Here is an 18,096-nt window from a genome sequence, read left to right on the forward strand (position 1 = left end):
GTTGTAGGGCTGGTGAAGATTGAGCTGTATGCGCAGAGAATGGCCTATTCCCCAGATGAGTGCTCTGCGTTCCACTTAGTTGTGTGCTGCCACGGGATGGACCCTGGGTTGTCTTCTGCTCTGGTGAGCTGAGAGCAGGAATCCCAGGCCTGGTTCTTGGGAAGCTCACCCCAGGGGCTATAGAATCTGATGCATTTGTACTTTCCCAGGAGAAGGGGGCGGATGTCTTTAACCTTCTTGCTGGCTGCTGGGCCCTGGGACAAAGGGGGGACAAGCCCCAGGGCTGAGACACTCATGTCTTTATTATCTCAGATGTCTCAGGCCTGTCCCCCGCCTGGAGATATATGGTCGGGAAGGCTAGCTCCACGGCCTCGGCGCGATTCCAGGTCCTAGGAATGTCTGGCTGTTTTATAGCAAACAGGATCACGCACAACAGCCCAGCATCCAGGCATCTCCGCCCCAGCAAGTTCTTCCTCTCCGTCAGCTTGTAAGACAGTGGGACCTACAGCAGTGTGACACAGACCCCATGCCTCTTGGGGTCCCAGCAGCCTGGCACAGGGCAGCAGTCCTGGGCAGTGGTGAACCCCTCCAAGGATCTGGGCAGAAGGCCACCATCGCAGGCCTGACCATACCAAGGGACCATCTTTCAGACCAGGCCCCGCCTGGCTCAGTTCTCACTTGTAAGCCTTGGGCTGCCCTGATTCTAGCCTGCTTCTCTCCCTTTTGACTCCTGGGGAGCAGCTGCAGGGAGCCACTGAGAAGGCTTGTTTACAGATGTGTTTGGCTCGAGATGGGGAGACCAGCAGCGATGAGTCCTTGAGTTCCAACTTCCAGCTGCTCCCAGGTGCTGGGGAGCCTTCCACTCTGGGCCCTGAAGAAAAGAGTCCTCACTGTTGTCTTTGGCTGAGACTTCAGGAACTTGGAGATGGGGAGACCAGGAGGCAGTGGGTCAGATGGCTGTCAGGGCATCATTTATAACAAAGCCATGTGAGCTGGCTCTCCGGGGGGCCTTGCGCAGGGACCAGGGCTTGTGGGCTCAGGCCGGGGCTTTTCTCCGGGGCCTTGAAAGGGCGGTGGGGTCCTGTAATCCAGGGGTAGTAGTGGATGGAGATAGTTTACTCTCCTGACTCCTTTGTTCTAGAGAAGGAATCTAGAGTAACAGCCATAGAGCTGTAGTGTTTTAGAGCTTTCAAGGATTTGAGGCCACTCCTCTGCTGCCCTTTATCAGGCCAGCAGCTCACCTTGTGCCATCATCTAGTGCTTGGCAGATGGCTGCGTTGCATTTTTTTCTAGAGTGCATGCCTCGGGTCATTTGACATTTATTCAATGCTTCCTGACACTCCCCTGCTCCCTGCCATGTAAAATAGAAGATGCAGATCCCACCCTGAAGGAGCTCACGGTCTGAGGAGGAGGATGTGAACATTAGAAGCAACAGTGTGACAGGTACTTCAGGGGAGCACGGGTCTGTAAAAGGGGCACCCACCCATTTTTCTGTGCAGTGTATCTTCTGCCAGCTGAGGTCTGGGGAGCGCACCGTGACACATCTGGCTCAGCGAGTCTCCGGAGCCTTCTCTGCTGTTAACAGCAGTAGTGATAGCTAGCTAATGGCTGAGCACCAGCTGTGTGGCAGGCAATGTGCTAAGTGCTTTATGTGCTTTATCTTCACAGTAGCTCAATTTATAACTGAGGAAACAGGTTAAATGACTTACCCAAGGTACACAGCTAGGACATGGTAGAGCTGGGATTATTTGACTCCAGAGCTTTTGACCACTAGACTTCCCTTGAGGGGAAGTATTATCAACAGAATAGCCAGGGGACAAATGGTGTATGTAACTTGAAGTGCTCGTTTTAGTCACAAGATTTATTTTGAAATGTCACATAGAACTAACAAAGCAAGGGTTTTGTTGCTCAAAGGCAGGGGGGCATAGGTTAAAGGTTGAGAACCCCTTTCTTGCTAATGAGCTGAAGCCTCTGCTGGGTGAACTGGATGGAGCTCTTACCCTTGAGGGCAAGTTGGAGGGGAATAACCTGCCTTTCTCCTCACCGAGCTGGGGGCCTGCTGTCTAACTGAAGCCTGCCGGGCTTGCAGACGGGAGCCTGAGCAGCATGGGGCCTAGGAATCATGTGACATGTTGAGCTTCCCCTGGCGCTGAGAGGAGAGGGCTGGGGTATGTGTGGGTGGTGCCTCTGGTACCTGGCTAGGTGGGAAGGGGGAAGGGGAGAACACACGTCCCAGGTCGAAGTGAAGGGACCGGGACAGAGAACTTTTTACTGGACACCCACCTACGTTATGGTCCAGTTCCCACAGTAGCCTCTGAGATGGCATAGATGGGGAAGCTGAGACTCACAGGGGTTAACGTATCCGAGGTCAGCCTGCTAGCGAGAGGCCTAGAAGAGGTTCAGTCCCGGATCTGTGCGACTTCAGCTCAGGCTTCTTCCAGCACCCCGCGTGCCTGTTCTTTTGAAGAATGATTCCAAAGTCCCCTTTCCTTATCCCCTTATGATATGAATGAGCTCTCTGCCTCTCTCTTTCTGGACTGAAGCAGTCTGAATTCATAGCAGCAGCCCTGCATCCTCTTGGTCACTTCTCTGGATCCACTCCAGCTCTGTGATGAATCAGAGGGGCAGCAACTCGCCCTGTCCTGGCTGTGATAACCATCAGCTATTTCTGAAGTTTCCCAGGTGGCTCCAGCCACAGTCCAAGAAGGGGATGAGGAGGAGGCCCAGGCTGCCTGAGGTGCTGAAAGGAGGGAGAAGGAGGGATGGGAAGACTCCCAGGAGAAGAGAGACCCAGCAAATTCTTGTGTCGTCTAAACCTGATGGGACCGGGAACCTACAGTGCCATCCCCACACCCCCAGAGAACGCTTTCCCTCATTCTTAAAGAGCCAGGGTGCTGGCTGATGATGACCATCAATGTCCTTTACAGCCCTTCCCAGTCCACAGAGCACTTCCCCATTCAGTGTTTCGTGTGGTCCTCTGAAAGCCATGGTGGTGGGGGCAGGGTGGGGAGGCTGTACAGAATAGAAGCTTTGGAGTCAGAAGCGAGCTCAGTCCTGGCTCTGTCGTTATCTTCATCTCTCTTTTACCGATGAGATTTAGAGTTTACTAACTTGCTTCAGATTCCACAGGCTGCTAGCAGTGGAGCTAGAATGAGACCCCCGTGTCCTGGTGTCTAGAAGGAGGCTTCCTGAGGAGAGAAGGGAGAAGTGGTGTCCACAGGGCTCTGGTTAGGTGCTGGTTAAAGTCCTGCTTAGGAATCTGCTTGTTTCTGTGTGCTTATAATCTATTTCTTTTCCTTCAATTTCCTAGTAAAAGATCTTTTTGGACAATACCTCCCCTTTTGGCTGAACTGAAGGGGAAAAGGACTCACCTATTCATCTATACCTTGGTCCAAGGCTAGATGCTCTAGGGCCAGGTGTGGGAGCAGCCCAAAGAGAGTTCAGGTCATGGACTGCCAGCCCCTTCCTGTGGTGGGCAGGATCCTGACAGCCTATCTGGCAGGCTTGGAACCGGACCTAGTCTTCTGCCACACCAGCCAGGGCAGGGGGCAGTAGGCAGGGCTGCTGTTTCCAGATGTGGCTTTGTCCACCGTAGCAGAGTGACTCCAGCCTTCCTCACCCTCTGCCCTAGAGAAAGCTGTCTGCATAGCCATGTGTAGGTTCCCGGCAGAGTGACAGAGTTGAGCTTAGCCCAGCCGGAGACAGATGATGCTATTTTTGTGGGGAGGGGTAGGCTCAAGACTCTGAGACTCTTTGACCCAGGAGGGTCTAGGCCAGGGTGGGGTGAAGAAAAATGAAGAGGCTTGTGGGTGGAGCCTGGTGACACACGACATCCTGACCAGGAGCCTGGAGGTCTGGGCTCTGGCTGTAGGCAAGTCTTCCCTTCTGTGGCCCTCAGTGTCCTTATTTGTAAAGTGGGGGTAAGTCGTGCGCCTGCCTCCCAGCTGGTTTATCCGACGGGAAGTATTCCTGTTCCATTATTCGCTTGTGACCATGACACGGGATAGTGCTGGTAGGCAGTGTTGGTGTGGGTCTGACCCCACAGCCAGTAGGTGCTCAGTAAACGGTGATGGTGTTGGCTATTGGTGATCAGCACAGTGTCCCAAGGGGCCTGGCCAGGCAGGAGGCCATGTCACTTTCCCAAGTAGACGCTTCAAAGGGACTGTGGCTCCTGATGTTGCTGCAGAGTCCATACATACCTGTGGGGGTGAGGAACCAACTGAGGATAGAGGGTTTGGCTCAGGACAGAGATGTTCCCAGGCCACGGGCTGATGAAGGTGGAATTGGGCTGGAATCGAGAAGCGGGGATGCAGAGCAGGGCCTTGTCTCTGGGCTCACCCAGTGGTTGCTGGCTTGAACCGGGACCAGTCTGTGCCAAAGTTGGTTCTGGATCCCTCCTGTCTCCCCATTTATCAATTTCTGGGCCTCAGTTTGTTTCTTCTGGGTCCGCCTTTGCCTTCTCAGTTGTGGGAGTTCTGCCATGGCGTTTCCAAGTTGGAGCAGTGGCCAGTGCGGCTAGAGACTGGCCCTGCTGCAGGGTCCTACGCAGTCTGTTCTCGCTAGACTGTGAGCCCCTGAGGGCAGGGTCCAGGTCTGAATTGCCTCTGGGTTCCCATGTCCAGCGTGGAGCATGTAATCCTCGAGTCCTGCCTAGAGGGCCCGGCCCCTCCCGGCCTCAGTTGTCGGGCTGGCTGAGGCAGCACAAGCCCGGGCTGGCCCTTCTCGCTCACAGGTGGCAGGGGTGGGGGTGGGGGTGGGCACTGAATCAGAGTATATGGCTCCTTGTGTCCAGCTTCCTCTTCCTGGCTGGCCAAAGGCTTGGGAACAGTGGCTGCCTTTCTGGGGCAGTCAGGGCACCTGGCCAGAGTATGCTCTGTCGGGCACTGTCAGCTCTTCAGCAAGCCCCGGTCCTCCTCTTAACCTCGAGAAGGCCCCAGGTTATTGGTGTTGTTCTTGGCAGACCACCGGGCCCCTCAGCAAACAGGGAGGCGAGTGTGTACCCAGCCTGGGCCTGTTTGTGTTGGCCTCGCCAGGCGGGGGATTAGCTCAGCTGGGCTGCTAATTGCCTCCGAAGTGCCGGCCGGGATGCTGACAAGGGCTGGGCCTCTAGGCCCCTCCTCCCCAGCAGGCACTATGCCAGGCTTGGGGACCTGGCCCAGGAGGGCCCCTTCTCTCCCCTGTCAGCGCCTGCTTGGCCTAGACCCTTGAGATGCGGGCAGGGGGTCAGCAGGGCTGGCGGCTCAGGAAGGAATGGGGGGAGATGCCTATGAAGTCATCGCCTGGGCCAGGCCAGGCCAGGCCACACTCCGCCCCCTCCCCCCCATCCCTTAGACCTTCTCGAGTCAAACGCCTTCTCCTGAAGCTCAGCGTTTTCCCCTCTTACTAGGAAGCTGCTGGGCTCCTCTGCCCGGATGCCTTCTGGTCCCTCAGCACCTTCCTCTCTTTCTTCTGGTATCTTTCTGTTTCTGTGTCTGCCCTCCCACCCGCTGCCTTTTCCTCACTCAGCCTTTCTTAGCCCCTCTCAGTTGCCCAGAACCCTCCCTATACTTCCTTCTACCCTTCACTTTCCTGTGTTCTCTGGCCCTTTCTTGGCCCAAGATCCACTTTAAACCCTGCCTCTGGTCTCCCCAAGACTTCCTTGGAGTACCGGCTGTCAAGAAGGAGCTGAGAAGGAGGTCCACTTTATTGTCACATGGTTTCACAACCTTCTCAGAAACCTTCAGGCCTGAGTCTGAGGGCACTGCCAAGGATGGGTCTGGACACAGCCCCTCTGCGAGCAGACCTGGCCTGGGAGCCCTGGAAACCTCCCACCCTCACAGGAGGAGCCCCTGGGCCCCACTACATAAGCTTCCCACAGCTCTGACACACCCGCCTCTACTTCTGACTGTGGCCTCCTTCACCCCCACCCCCTGTCCTAGTCCTGCCTCTCCCCCACATTGGAACCTTGATTCAGCCTCTCCTGTTGGTGCCTAGGGCAGCTTTGCCATTGCTTTGCCCCCTGGGTATCCCGATCCCTTGGATTCTCTGTTTCCTGCCTGGAGATCTCTGCCCTGAGATATCCGCCTGCTTCTGATCTCTGGGATGGGGCCAAAGTAGGACCACAGTCTTGGGGCACACCTGCCTTCAGCCCCTAACCTATCCCACACTATCTGCTTTCCTCGTCTCATCGTCCCTCGGATCCCCTCAGTCTTAGAGCTCCCTTAACTGCCCACTGCATTCCTGAAAAGGGAATAATAATATTTATAGTAATAGCTGCCATTTGTTGAGCTTCACATGTTTTATTTAACATCCCCAAGAAATAGGTTCTATTATTATTTAACCCCAAATTATGAATGAAGTTGGGGCAAGGGGAGCAGCCCTATATTACAAATGAAGAAAATGAGTTCCAGAGAGGGACAAAGAGTTGTTCAAGGTTCCATATAGTGAAGAAGTGGCAGTGCCGGGATTCCAACCCAGGTCTGTTTGATTGCAAAGCCTAGGTCCTTTTCCCAGTTCTGGAAGGTGGTTGGGCACGGACATCCCCACCTCTTTGCTCTACCATCTCGGACCCTCTATGTCACCAGTCCCTTTCTCTCTGCGTTTGACCCTGATTTGCGGATGTGTCCTTTTCTATCCACCCATACTCTAGACCCCATCCCTTCCCCAATGCTTCACAAATTTGTGGGTACCACTGCTATCCTGAAAGCACTTTGCTTTGGCCCTTTTATACCCCATTAAATTTTTGGAAAGCCAAGCACATACTAGCCTAACTGTTCCCAGGCTGGTGTGGGTTTACTGCAGTAGGGGCGGGGTGTGGGTGTGGGACCATAGCCCCCTTGGTAAGGCTGAGGACTTCATTCCACTAGACTGAGGTTCCTGAGAAGCCACTTCGGGTTTCCCCAGCAGCTGTGACTTGAGTTATATGGAGTTTTCCATCCAGACTCCTCATTCTGACTGGGCTCCGATCTTGGAGTTTACTTTTAGCCACAGGCCTTGAATCCTTGTGTGCTTGGGCAGGAACTAAATTCTTTTCTATTTGTCCCCCACCTCCTCAATCTACATCCACTTTACCACACCCTCCTCTGTCATCGTGTCTGTCCCTCCTTTCCAAATCAATGCCCAAGAAGGGTTCTGAGACCTTGGATAAGGCCAAGGTTTGAACAGCTGATCATGGCTCAGTGAAATGCGGATACAGCCTCTGGGTGTTAAAGGTGAATTCAAACTAGTTATTGAGAAGGAGAGGGGGCAAAGAGTGTCCCCATATCTAGAATTTGATAATGTTTATCTGCTTTTCCCATGTCCTTCCCCAAGTCTCTCTTCTCCCTCTTCTACAAAAAAGTCACTGCCACAATTGCAAGGTAAAGAAATAATCGTTTTATCGTGCACCAGACTATTTCATGGGGACGTCACAAAGGCAAGGTGCCTAGTATAAAAATTGGGATGAGGTGGGGGCAGCAGAGGGGGTAGCAGCATCCAGAGCTGGGGCTTGTCCAGCCCTAGGCCTCCGAGGACACCTTTGCCTTGCGTTAAGACTAGTGGAGAGGGTCTCGGGCAGGGCTTGAACCCTCTGGCCAGCTTCCAGGGTGGGTGGCTATGTCAGTCCTGTGCTGGTTCCTCTTTAAACTGTTCTGCTGGACAGTTTAGAGCTGGGTGTGTCCAAGGAAACTCCATTTTCCTGCAGCTGTGGATCCCTTTGGCCTTTGGGGTGCTGGTGGCAGTGGTGGTAGGGCTGGGCAGAGGTTCCTAGAATCTAGTCTGCTTCACCGGGGCTACACCCTTCAGAACCCCGGGAGGATCAGCTTTGAGGAGCCCCCTGGTAGGTGGAGAGGTGAGGCCTATGAATAAGCAGAGATCCTCTCCCTTCTCCCTGGGGCAGTGCCCATCATACCAGCATCCAGCCTGAATCTACTAGTCCTCTGGCTCTGGGGACAGGACTTAGGGGTGGGGGAGGGGTCTCCACTGCTTCCTTTGTGTGGGTCGGGCCTCTGCCAGTGAGGGATAGTATTTTCCCTGGCTCTGAGCAGACAGCTGAACAGAGCCCGCCAGAGGAGCAGTGAGCCCAGCTGGGCAGCTGTGGGGACACTTAGTCGGCTCAGCTTTCATCCACATCAGAGCCTGCCTGCCCCAAGATTATCCCCACATTTGAATGTGGGTCCAGCATCTCACTTGGTTTTGGCCTTCTTCTTGGATGGACACTGAGCAGAGAGCTTGGCTGGGGGCCGAGGGTGTTGACCCTGTCTTCGTGAGGGAGCCAACACCAGGAGGCACAAACCGCAAGGCCTGGAGGAGAGCGTCTACAGGCTGGAGCCCGTATTCTGGATCTGGGACCTTGAATTCAGACGCTGAACCCTGGAGCCAAGAACCTGGAGTCTGAGAACCTGGAGCCTGGAGCTTAAGACCTCAAACCAGGAGCCGAAAGCCCCAGTGTTGGTGCAGCTTGGAGAGAGGGCTGAGAGTGAGGTCCTCTGGTGGTGGGGAGCCCACCTGAGCAGCAGTTGGGTCAGGCCAGGGCTTGCTGTGTGCAGGTCCTGCTCACAGAAGTTTGGGCTGGGCTCCTGATGGTTTGGCTGGTGCACAGGGCCAGGCCCGGGCTGCTGGTGCTGGCTCTGGGGGGCTCTGCTTCAGTACCCACGGTACCTGGGGGCAGGGGTGCCTCTGCTGCGGAGACCTCACTTCGTCAGCCTTCCCACTGTCCACCTCTTCCCTCAGAGCCTGCTCTGCCCTCCCTTGGGAACCAAGTGGGCTCTGGCTCAGCCTGTGGTCTGTGGCTCCTGCTGCTTCCCAGCCCCTTTTCCTCCAGCCAGAGCTCCATCCCCAAGGCTCAGACCCAGGGGGACCTACAGTTTCTGGGCCTTTGGGTACAGGAGTCCAGGAGGAGCCTTGGCTGGGGGGGCTCTTCTGGCTCTGCCTCTGCCTCTACTGGCTCTGGGACCCAGCTGAGCCTTGCCCTTCCTCCTGTAAAATGGGCACAAGCATGCATCCCTGTCTTGTTGGCCTCCCAGGACTGCTGTGGTCATCCAGTGAGATGGCCCAGTACAGGGCCTAGAACAGTATTTGCTCAGTAGGTTTGGTTAAGGGAGTGAAATAAAAGTTGGGAGATGGCTTTTTCTCGTGGCCCTCTCCTGTGTGCGTGTGGCGTTTCCATTCTTAGTTTCATGGAGGAGCAGCACCGTGGAGTGACGCTCACGGCGTCACCGTGAAGGCCCAGCTGGGGTCTCTGATCCAGGACGCAGCCGTATTCCTGCCTGGGAGGGACCAGGGAGTGAGGGTCTCCCTCTCTGAGGGGAGGCCTGGCGGCTGGGCTAGGGGTGGGGGCACTGCAGCCTTCACCGGCTCTCGCCTCATCTGCTGTTCTTGCCTGGAGGGTCCCACAGAGATTGAACCTCTGGCTGCTCATGGAGGCCTGAAATTAACCCTCTGCCCTGGACCTGGTGTCTGCCCATTCCTTTTCCAGGGGGCTTGAGAGACAAAGCTACCAGGCTGAAGCTGCCCGAGGTGCGTGTGTAAGTGTGGGGTGCAACTGCCGTCAAGATGGCACCATTCCCCTGCCATAGGGCTGCCCCTTTCCCTAGATGGCAGGGTCAGTAGGCATGTGGCTGTAACACTTCGTTACCCACCTTAAGTCTGCAAGTGGAAAAACAGGTACAGATAAAAAGTGAGTGGTCAGCAGTGGCCACATGTGGGCAGCCAGAAGCATGAGCAAAGTCCCTTTGGTCAGTGGCAGCCGCAAAGGCCCAGGCTTCAGGGAGGCCCCAGTTGGTGCTCTTGGGGTCGCCTGGCTGGTTCCGGCAATAAATAACATGAGGACCCAAAAACCAAACCAAAATAAAAAATACAGCCAGTATCTTTTGGGGTGGGTGGTGCGGGACTGTTTAAATTATCGGCCTTCCCTGGGCCACTAGGTGGTTGCGGGCGCAGGGCTGGGCGGCGGTCACCGGCACGTGTGCAGCTCCACGAGCCGCTGGCACTGCCGGCACTTGACGAAGCAGCACCAGTGGAACTTGCAGCTGCAGCGCTCGGCCAGCTCTACCTGTGCTGTGTGGAAGCCGCGGCCGCAGCACAGCAGCTCACAGCCGTCGATGGCCTTGGACGTCTTGTTGCACGTGCGGCCCCTCGTGCCCAGCACGCCGCTGCGCATGTCCTGCTCGCAGAAGTCCGGGCTGGGCTCCAAGTACACCAGGTCCTCATCTGTGTGCGGCTTGAACTGCGCGTTGCGCGGCACCAGCGCCCTGGAGGAGCCCACACGGCGTGGCTCCACCTCCGTGGCGCCGTCAAACTTCTCCTTCAGCGCGTGGCCCACCTGGCGGAAGGGCGGCACGGCTCGCCAGCACGTCTTTACCTCGCAGGAGCCCGACACCCCGTGGCACTTGCACTCCACCCGCATGTGAGTCAGGATAGCCTGCGGGGGGTGGGGAGGGGAGAGGGGCCATCAGGAGATGTCAGGGGAGGCCGGGGAGGGGCTGCTGGGGGGCGGACGAGCGGGGGCAGGGATGGGGGCATGGCGCAGAATTGGAGAAAGATGTACGATCATGCTTCCTCTGTATTAAGCTCCTGCTGTGTGCCACGGTGGGCTGGTAAGCTGTGTTGGGAACAAAGATACTGTCCTTGCCCTTGGGGCACTCGGAGTTGATGGAGGAGAGACATGTTAAAGGGCAGTGTCACACGAAACAGTGAAAAGTGACGTGTTGGGGAAGAACACGGCTGCATTGAACCTGCACAGGAACCTTGACGAGTAGGTACTGAGATAGCAGACGGTATTGCAGTTAAGCACACGGTCTTCGCAGTGACACAGAGAAATCCTAACCCTGCTACTTATTAGGGGTGTGTGTGCGTGACAAAGAGGGATGGAGACACACCTGTGTGCACATATATGTGTGGGTGGGGGCGTGTTGGGGCACGTGTGTGCTACACTGGGGGCCGCTCACACTGTTCTGTGACGCCTGCTTACCTGTCCACTCCCTCCCCGCGTCCCCCGCCCCATAGGAGGTGCCTGGTACTGGAGCCCAACAAGTGTTTTCTGAGGGGCAGGTGGGTGGGGGAGAGTGTCTGGGGACCTTGCCGAGCCCGCCCTTTCCCGGCCGGCCGTGAGGGTGCTAGGGCTGCACGCACTACCTTCCTGCCGGCCTCGTTGTTGTGGAGGTTCATGAGGGCCCGGCTGGACGAGGCCCCCTTGCTCCTCTCCCGCACGTCCACAAATGACTGTGAGAAGGCCACGCCGTAGGCGATGTTGTCCGAGCATCCCGACCACTGGAAGCCTGGGTGGGGTGGGCATGCGGAGTCCGCGGGTGAGTGAGGGCCCGGGCCCCGGCCCCTGCCTTGCCACGCATGCCCTCCCCACCGCCCGCACTTACCCTGTGGGCTGACCCCGTGTACCGTCCGGTCACAGCCGCACTTTTCCAGCTCCCCACTGCTGCATGCCCGCGTCACCGCAAAGGCCACACCTGCCGAAGAGATGGCGTACACGAAGGCCGCCTCCCGAGTCCCTGTGGGAGGGAGGCAGAGGGAGGGCAGGGCTGGGTCCCAGTGCTCCTCCCCGCACCCTCCTTTTTAGAGGAGAGGCATAGATGGGACTCCTAAACGATGGAGGCCCAGGGAGAGAGCAAGGCAGGCTGACTCCTGTGGGGCAGGAGTCACGCCGTGCTGGCGCTTATTCTTACCCACCGATGGCCAACATACTTACACACGCCGGACACTGCCCTGCGGTCTTCACGTGTGCTGGTCATGTATCCTCCCCGCACCCGTCAGGTGAGTACAATTATTCTCCCCGCTTTCAGAGGGATCAGCCAACTTGTCCCAGGCCACACAGCATGTGGTTGAGCAGCCAGACGGTGCAGCTTCAGTGCTCTGAGCACCGTCAGTTACTGTTCTCACAACCTCTCCGGGAGGTTAGTGACGTTAACGTCATTTTATGAGAGACAAGACAGGCGTGGGAGAGGTGAATTAACTTACCAAGACTGCAGAAGTAGCAGGCTGGCCTGTCAACCCAGCTCTTTTTTGTGCCTATTCCCCAGCTGGCCCCTCTAGGCTCTGATGGGGTCCCCCGCCCGAGGAACCTGCCCCAGCCCTTCCTGCTGAGGCTGGGCCCATTTCTGAGACCACCTTGCTTCCTTGTACCTCTAAGAGTAAACTGTAAGGACAGTGGCCCCACCGCTTACCAGGATCACTGCTGTAGAGGGGATGCCCTCTACCATCGGAAGCTTTATCTGTGCCCATTTCACAGATGGCACAGTGCAGGTTTGGGGATGGGAAGTGGGTCGCAGTCGTCCAGTCAGGAAGTGATAGAACCAGGACTCAAACTCCGGTCTGTCCGCCTCTGCTGCCTGTCTTTCCCTTCCGCCCCATGACTTCTTGGTGGTTCTATTTTGGTGCCTGCCCTGTCTCTTGCCTGAATGGGTGTTTTTATCCTCCTAGGAACTGTGCCTCAGGGGGTGTAGCTGCCATGTAGCCCCTTTCTGGGGGTGTGGGTGGTGGGAGGGAGTGTCTTTGTGTGCGTTTTGTGTGTGTGTGTGTGGTGTGTGTGCACACGGCTGGCTGGGTGTGTGACCAGACGGGCCCTGCTCCTCTCTGGGCCCTGTGAGGGCCTCTGTGTGCCCGTGACTGTCCTTCTGTCTCTTGCTGGAGTGTCTGTGTCCACAGGAGCAGAGGGGGGAGGCTTTGGCCTCGTGGTTGGCAATTACCTCTCTGACACCCAGGCCGGTGCTCTCGGCTGCCCTGGGGAGCAGTCGCCGTGGTCAGACAGAAACAATCACCTCCTCTGTGCCCGTGTCTGTGGACAGGCAGTGGAGCCCGAGCGCTGGGGCTGGGGGCAGCTCAGGCCCCCATGGCCCAGGACGCCCTGTTCTCGGTTCGGCCCTTGAGCTGGGGATACTGCCCGCCACCCACTTTCTACGGCCCACCCTCTGCCCTGGCCTGGACACTTTGGGCCGGCATGAGGGGGCTTGGCTGGAGCCACGGGGGCCTTGACAGCCTGAGATGGAATCCTCTCCAAGTTAATCGAGGTTAATAGCAGGATCATGTTGGTTGGTTTTGTGCTGTGGCCGCCCAAAGAGAGACGACTTTAGTTTCTGGTATTTCTGGTATTTCCAGGCCTGAACCAGCACAAATCTTTGCCCCAAAGACCAAGGGGGAAGGGAAAGCAGGAGATAGTAGGGTGGATGGGACTGGCAGGGTGGCCCCAGCTCCTGGCCTGGCATGTTCCTTTCTCCTCTGCTTCTCTGGCCCCTCAGGCAGCCCCCGGCCTGCCCCAAGCTCTGGGCCCACCTCCTCCCCTGAGCGCTAGTAGCCTTGGGTGCAGGGCTCCCTGTGAGGTGGCTCAGGGAGACCCCTGCCTCATCCCCAACCAACACCCATCTGCCAGGACTACAGGCCCCCTTGTCCTGGCCTCGGGAGCAAGGGCGCTATAGTTCTCTCCACTTGGGCCTGAAGGAAGAGGTTCTGGAAGGAAGATAATAACACGAGCTAAAGCTCAGAGAGAGCTCACTCTGTGCTGGGCACTGTCTGAGCACTTGACATAATTTATATACTCTTCACAACAACCCTGCGAAGTAGAGACTTTTACTCCCCATTTTACAGATAAGGAAACTGAGGCACTGAGCCATGAAGCACCTGTCCAAGGACACCCAGCCAGGAAGTGGTGGAGCCAGAATTCGGACTCAGACAGCCTAGCTCCAGAGTTTCAACCTTGACATGATCCTGCCGCCCGGAGCCCAGAGCCTGGAGCCCCCAGGAATATATGCACATCTCTTCCCACCTCCATGTGTGAAGCCACGAGCTGTGGGACATGTCCAGTTCCTTTTGTGGGTTCTTCACTGGGGGATGGTGAGCAGTGGGCCTGTGCTCAGCACAGGAGGCCCCAGAAGGCCTGAAGAATGTGGCTGAGTCACTGTGTCCCGAGAGCCGATGGCAGCGGCTCCTCCAGCCTTTTATGACTGGCCCTGGGTCCCGATCCCTTGACTCCAGGGCTGTGGCCCCTCCTGGCTCATCCCCTCTGCCCGGCTGGAGCCTTGCTCACCAGTGGGGCGCCTGGCAGAGACCGCTGAGACGCAGAAAAAGGATTGTGGTGTGGCTGTGAGGGTGGCAGAGGGGAGTTCCCCAGCGACCTGGTCGATAACTGCTCCCTGGTCTGGGGGTTTGCCTGTTCCAGCTGCAGGGGGAGGACAGTCCTGACTCTGTCCTCCTGGGACAGCAGAGCCAGCCGAGGGAAAGGCAGAGCTCTCGAAGGTGCTAGCAGCTGCCCTACAGCCTTCTGCCTTTTCCGTAATGCCATTTGCCCCATTCCACACCCAACTCCTTTCTTCCTGCTCTTTCTTCTTCCCTGAGCACCTCCTTCCCTGGCTCCATTGGTCTAAATCCTGAGCGTCCTCTAGGTCCCGCCTCACTGCCATCTTTTCCAAGGTGCTAAGGCTGCCTGGGGCTGGGAATTCAGAGTTGTCCTGGGGATCCAGTGATAACTACCCTTTCTGAGGGCCTACGATGTGCCAGGGCCTTTCCATGAGCTTATGGCGACCTGAGCAACCAGCTCTCTCCAGCTCTGCTCTGTGGAGGAAAAAGTGAGGCTCGGGGGCTTGTCTGGGGTCCCTCAGCCAGTCAGTGGCCAAGAGGGAATTGGAACCGCGGCCTGCCTGACTCGAGGCTGGTGCTCTTCTGAGCACATCACATGCGCTGTCTCCCCAGATGCTGGATGGAAGGACATTTGAGCAGGAAGGAGTGTTTGGAGGAGAAACAGATGAGGCTGAGTTGGGCTAGAAAGGAAGCCACAGGCGTCGGGATCCCCGGGGCATCAGGCAGGTGTCCTGGTGGCGGTGTCATTCCGAACATAACTTACATGTTTCCAAAGCAGACCCAGCGGGAGTCCTAGGGAGGAGGGGCAGGAGAGGCACTGCCCTTGTCCTCTCCCCATCCCTGCCCCCCAGCCTGCCTTGCCAATTTCCTTTGCTCTCTTGTCTGCAAAGGCTCACCTTTTCTTGAAACCACCTCCAGGAAGCCTCTTTGGATTTAAGAGACAATGGAGGGCGGGGGAAAGAGTAAAGGCTTTGGAGTTGGACAAAGCCATGTTAAGACTCTTACTAGTGTAGTGACCTTTCCCAGTTCTAACATGGGGAAAGTAACGCTGGCCCAGCAGGCCAGGCCCTGGCACTTCTGCACATCCCTCCCACCATCATTGATTCCTGGGACCCCGGGTGCTCTGGCTGGCCTGGCCTGCCCTCCCCACACAGTCAGAGTTGCACTCGGACTGTTTCATCTTCTAAGTGTCTTGTGTGCTTGTCTGCAGCCAGACTGGAAGCTCCAGGGGCCACGCTGTCCCTCACCACCTCCTCTGCCCGCCTCGAGCCCAGTACAGAGCTGGCAAGAACAGGCCTTTCCCAGCTCCCTGGAGACAGAGGCGGGTATTGGGAGGAGCGTGGAGGCTCAGCCTGGCAGGCCTGAGATCTAGTCCTGGTTCTGCCACTTCCTAAATGTGTGATTTCAGTTTTTATGTCCATAGAATGGGGCTGACAATAGTTCTGACCTCTTCAGGTGGGTATGGAAATCTAATGACGTAAAACATGGGAAGTGCTTAGCCACTGGCCTGGAGTAGGAGCTTGAGACATGGTAGCTACTGTGAATGTTACTGTTGGGTGATTAATGCCATTTTATTCATTCGCTAACAAATATCGGTAGGGCACTTACCCCCTGAGGGCCACTTGTCCGCATATTTGCCATTGGGCTAAAGGTTTCCTTAGCCCAGAGACACCTCCTCCCTCATCAGACGTTTATTAGCCGCCTGCTGTGAGTCAGGCCCTATGCCAGCACGAGGGAGACTGACGTGAGTCTGTCCTCAAGGAACCCCCAGTGCAAAGTGTCTCTGGGCTAACCCCTCCCCAGACCTCCTGTGATGTATCTGATGGCACTAAAAGCTGGCCTGAGAGGTCCCCAGAAGAAAGGCATGTTGTCACCCTCATTGGGTCCAAAGTGATGCCAACATTGAGGACAAAGGTGAGAGCACAGGTGTTAGGGAGTCACAGCCCAGGACTGAAAAGCATCCACTTCGTAGATCCAGCCTGAAGTTACCGTCAGTCAGGTGCCCTGAGGTTAGACACGCGGGGACTGCAAACACAGCCTGGGCTGGATCCTCTCTTGGCTACGACCAGTGCACCACATCACCTCCCGACATGGCAGCCAGAGCCCAGAGGGGCCTCAGGGCTCATGGAGTCCCCTCTCTCGGGACAGGGACACGATCAAGCTCACAGAGCGAGGTGTGAGAAGGCAGGGGCACGCCCAGCGTTGGCTACAGATGGAGGGAAGCAGGAGCAGAGGAGTCTGCATGGCCTTCCCCACCCCTCCCTGTCCTGCTCGGGCCAGCCCACTCTGAGACCCCACCACATCCTGCTCACGGCCACACTGAACTTTCGCCAGACTCCCTGGTCTCTCCCTCCCACCCTCAAACCCTCGTCATTCATTCCACAAATACTTATCAGTTACCTACCTTGTGCAGGTGCTGCCCCAGGCACAGGGATTAAGCAGTGACCAAACCGCACAGAGGCCATCCCACATCTGGCCCTGCACGCCTGCTCAGCCAAGAACCACCGCCTGCCCCATTCCTGGCTGCCGCCGATGCCAACTTCACCAAATTTCTGGCAGATTCTCAGCCTAGAGCACACAGTTTGGCCCTGACTTGCACACGGTCCTCACCAGTCACCATTATGTCACCGTCTGTCTTGCCTCTGTAGGCCAGGAGCAGGGGGTCTCAACTGCCCGGGAGGGGAGGGGGTGTGGGTTGGAGCTGTACGGCCTCGGGCAGTGCTGGCCGTAAGAGAGCTGCTCCCATCCCCGGGTGCCCTGGGAGTCAGGCAGGCCTTTGGAGACATCATCTTTGAATCCTGATGGGAAGTCCAGGAGCTGGGGCCTGGGGTTGCCCCCCATCCAGGGAGGAGGACGCTGAGGCTAGGACAGGGGATGGACCTTGCCCGAGGTCTCATGCCAAGAGCCGGCAGGTCCCGGATCTAGGTGCATCACACCCTCTGTCTGCTGGGCCTCCTCTCTCAGCTGTAACGTGGGAACAATACTACACATTCGGACTTGTCGTGAGGGTGGTCGGATGCAAGGCAGCACCGAGGAGGCCCTCAACAAATGGGGCTCCTTTTCTTCTCCAAGTATGGCCTGGCTCCTGGAGGGATCTGTGAGCTATTACCTTTCCAGGTCTGAGGGCAGGACCCCAGCCAGGCAGCCCATGAATGCGGGCACTGGCCTAGCCCCCCAACCCCTAAACCCTGGGGGCTGTGAGAGAGGCCTGCCCACCGGCTGCTGCCCAAAATCACAGCAGCTGGTGAGGACGGATGGCTTTTCTGGGGTCAAGGTCCACCCTAAATGGTGACGCCCTTATGAGGTAAGCACACGTGCAGGTCCCACTGACAGGTGGGGATACCGAGGCTCGGAGGAGTGAGGTCCCTCCCCCAAGGTCATGCTGCCCGTGCTCTCCCCGCACGGCCTCATCAACCCTGGACCCTCCAAGAGCAGCACTGTGGCCTCGGGAGGGGCAAGTCCCGTCTCTTGTTCAGTGGAGATAAATTGAGACTTTTCCAGGAGGAATTTTACTAGGGAAGAAAATGGAAAATGCAGAAGTGAGGGGATGGACGAATGGGAAGAGCTCAGACTCCTCCAGACACGACTGCCCTTGCCTGGCGTGTGGCTGGCTTGGCAAGTGCGTGCCCTGACTCAGCCCCGAGGAGACTGGCTGCCTGACCAAGCCACTCGGACTTTAGTCCAGAGCAGGTTCCAGCCAAGCCCGGTAGGATTCTCAGCATCTCCCTGAACTTGATGAGCCGGGGCTGGGCCCCCTCCCTGGTTCCTGGTGCAAACACAGGTGAGGAAAGCACTTCTCGAAGGGGTCCCTCTCCTGCGTCAGGCCGCACTGACCCATGCCTCCCCTCTTCTGCCCCTTGAGCCCTTGCCCCGACTTGCTCTCTGCCACTGGATGACATCCCTTGACTGTCTCCTTCATGCCAGGCTCTGCCACGCGCTGGGAAACCGGTAAATGAGACATTACCCTTGCCTTGGAAGAGTTCAAGGTTTAGGGATGGGGGAGTGGGGTGTGGGAGATAGCCATCACAGTTCAGGGTGAAAGGTGTAATGAAAGCC

At 57.0% G+C, this 18,096-nt stretch overlaps 1 protein-coding gene across 3 annotated transcripts in view; it reads right to left on the reverse strand.

Moving 5' to 3' along the window:
- Nucleotides 1-6,280: 6,280 nt before the first annotated feature.
- The window catches only part of WNT4 (Wnt family member 4), a 29,433-nt gene continuing 17,617 nt past the window's right edge, over nucleotides 6,281-18,096 (reverse strand). Inside the window, exons 3-5 of one of the 3 annotated variants that reach the window (XM_036852713.1) lie at nucleotides 11,331-11,462; nucleotides 11,092-11,234; nucleotides 6,281-10,279 (exon numbers count right to left, since the gene is read on the reverse strand). In XM_036852713.1, the coding sequence (XP_036708608.1) occupies nucleotides 9,911-10,279; nucleotides 11,092-11,234; nucleotides 11,331-11,462 (644 nt within the window). In that variant the 3' untranslated portion in view covers nucleotides 6,281-9,910. Of the gene's footprint in view, nucleotides 10,379-11,091; nucleotides 11,235-11,330; nucleotides 11,463-18,096 lie in introns of all 3 variants that reach the window. The other 2 variants (XM_036852704.1, XM_036852694.1) reach the window with 2 other exon arrangements.

Source organism: Balaenoptera musculus, chromosome 1 (genome assembly GCF_009873245.2).
Source record: "Balaenoptera musculus isolate JJ_BM4_2016_0621 chromosome 1, mBalMus1.pri.v3, whole genome shotgun sequence".
Classification (NCBI taxonomy): Eukaryota; Metazoa; Chordata; class Mammalia; order Artiodactyla; family Balaenopteridae; genus Balaenoptera; species Balaenoptera musculus.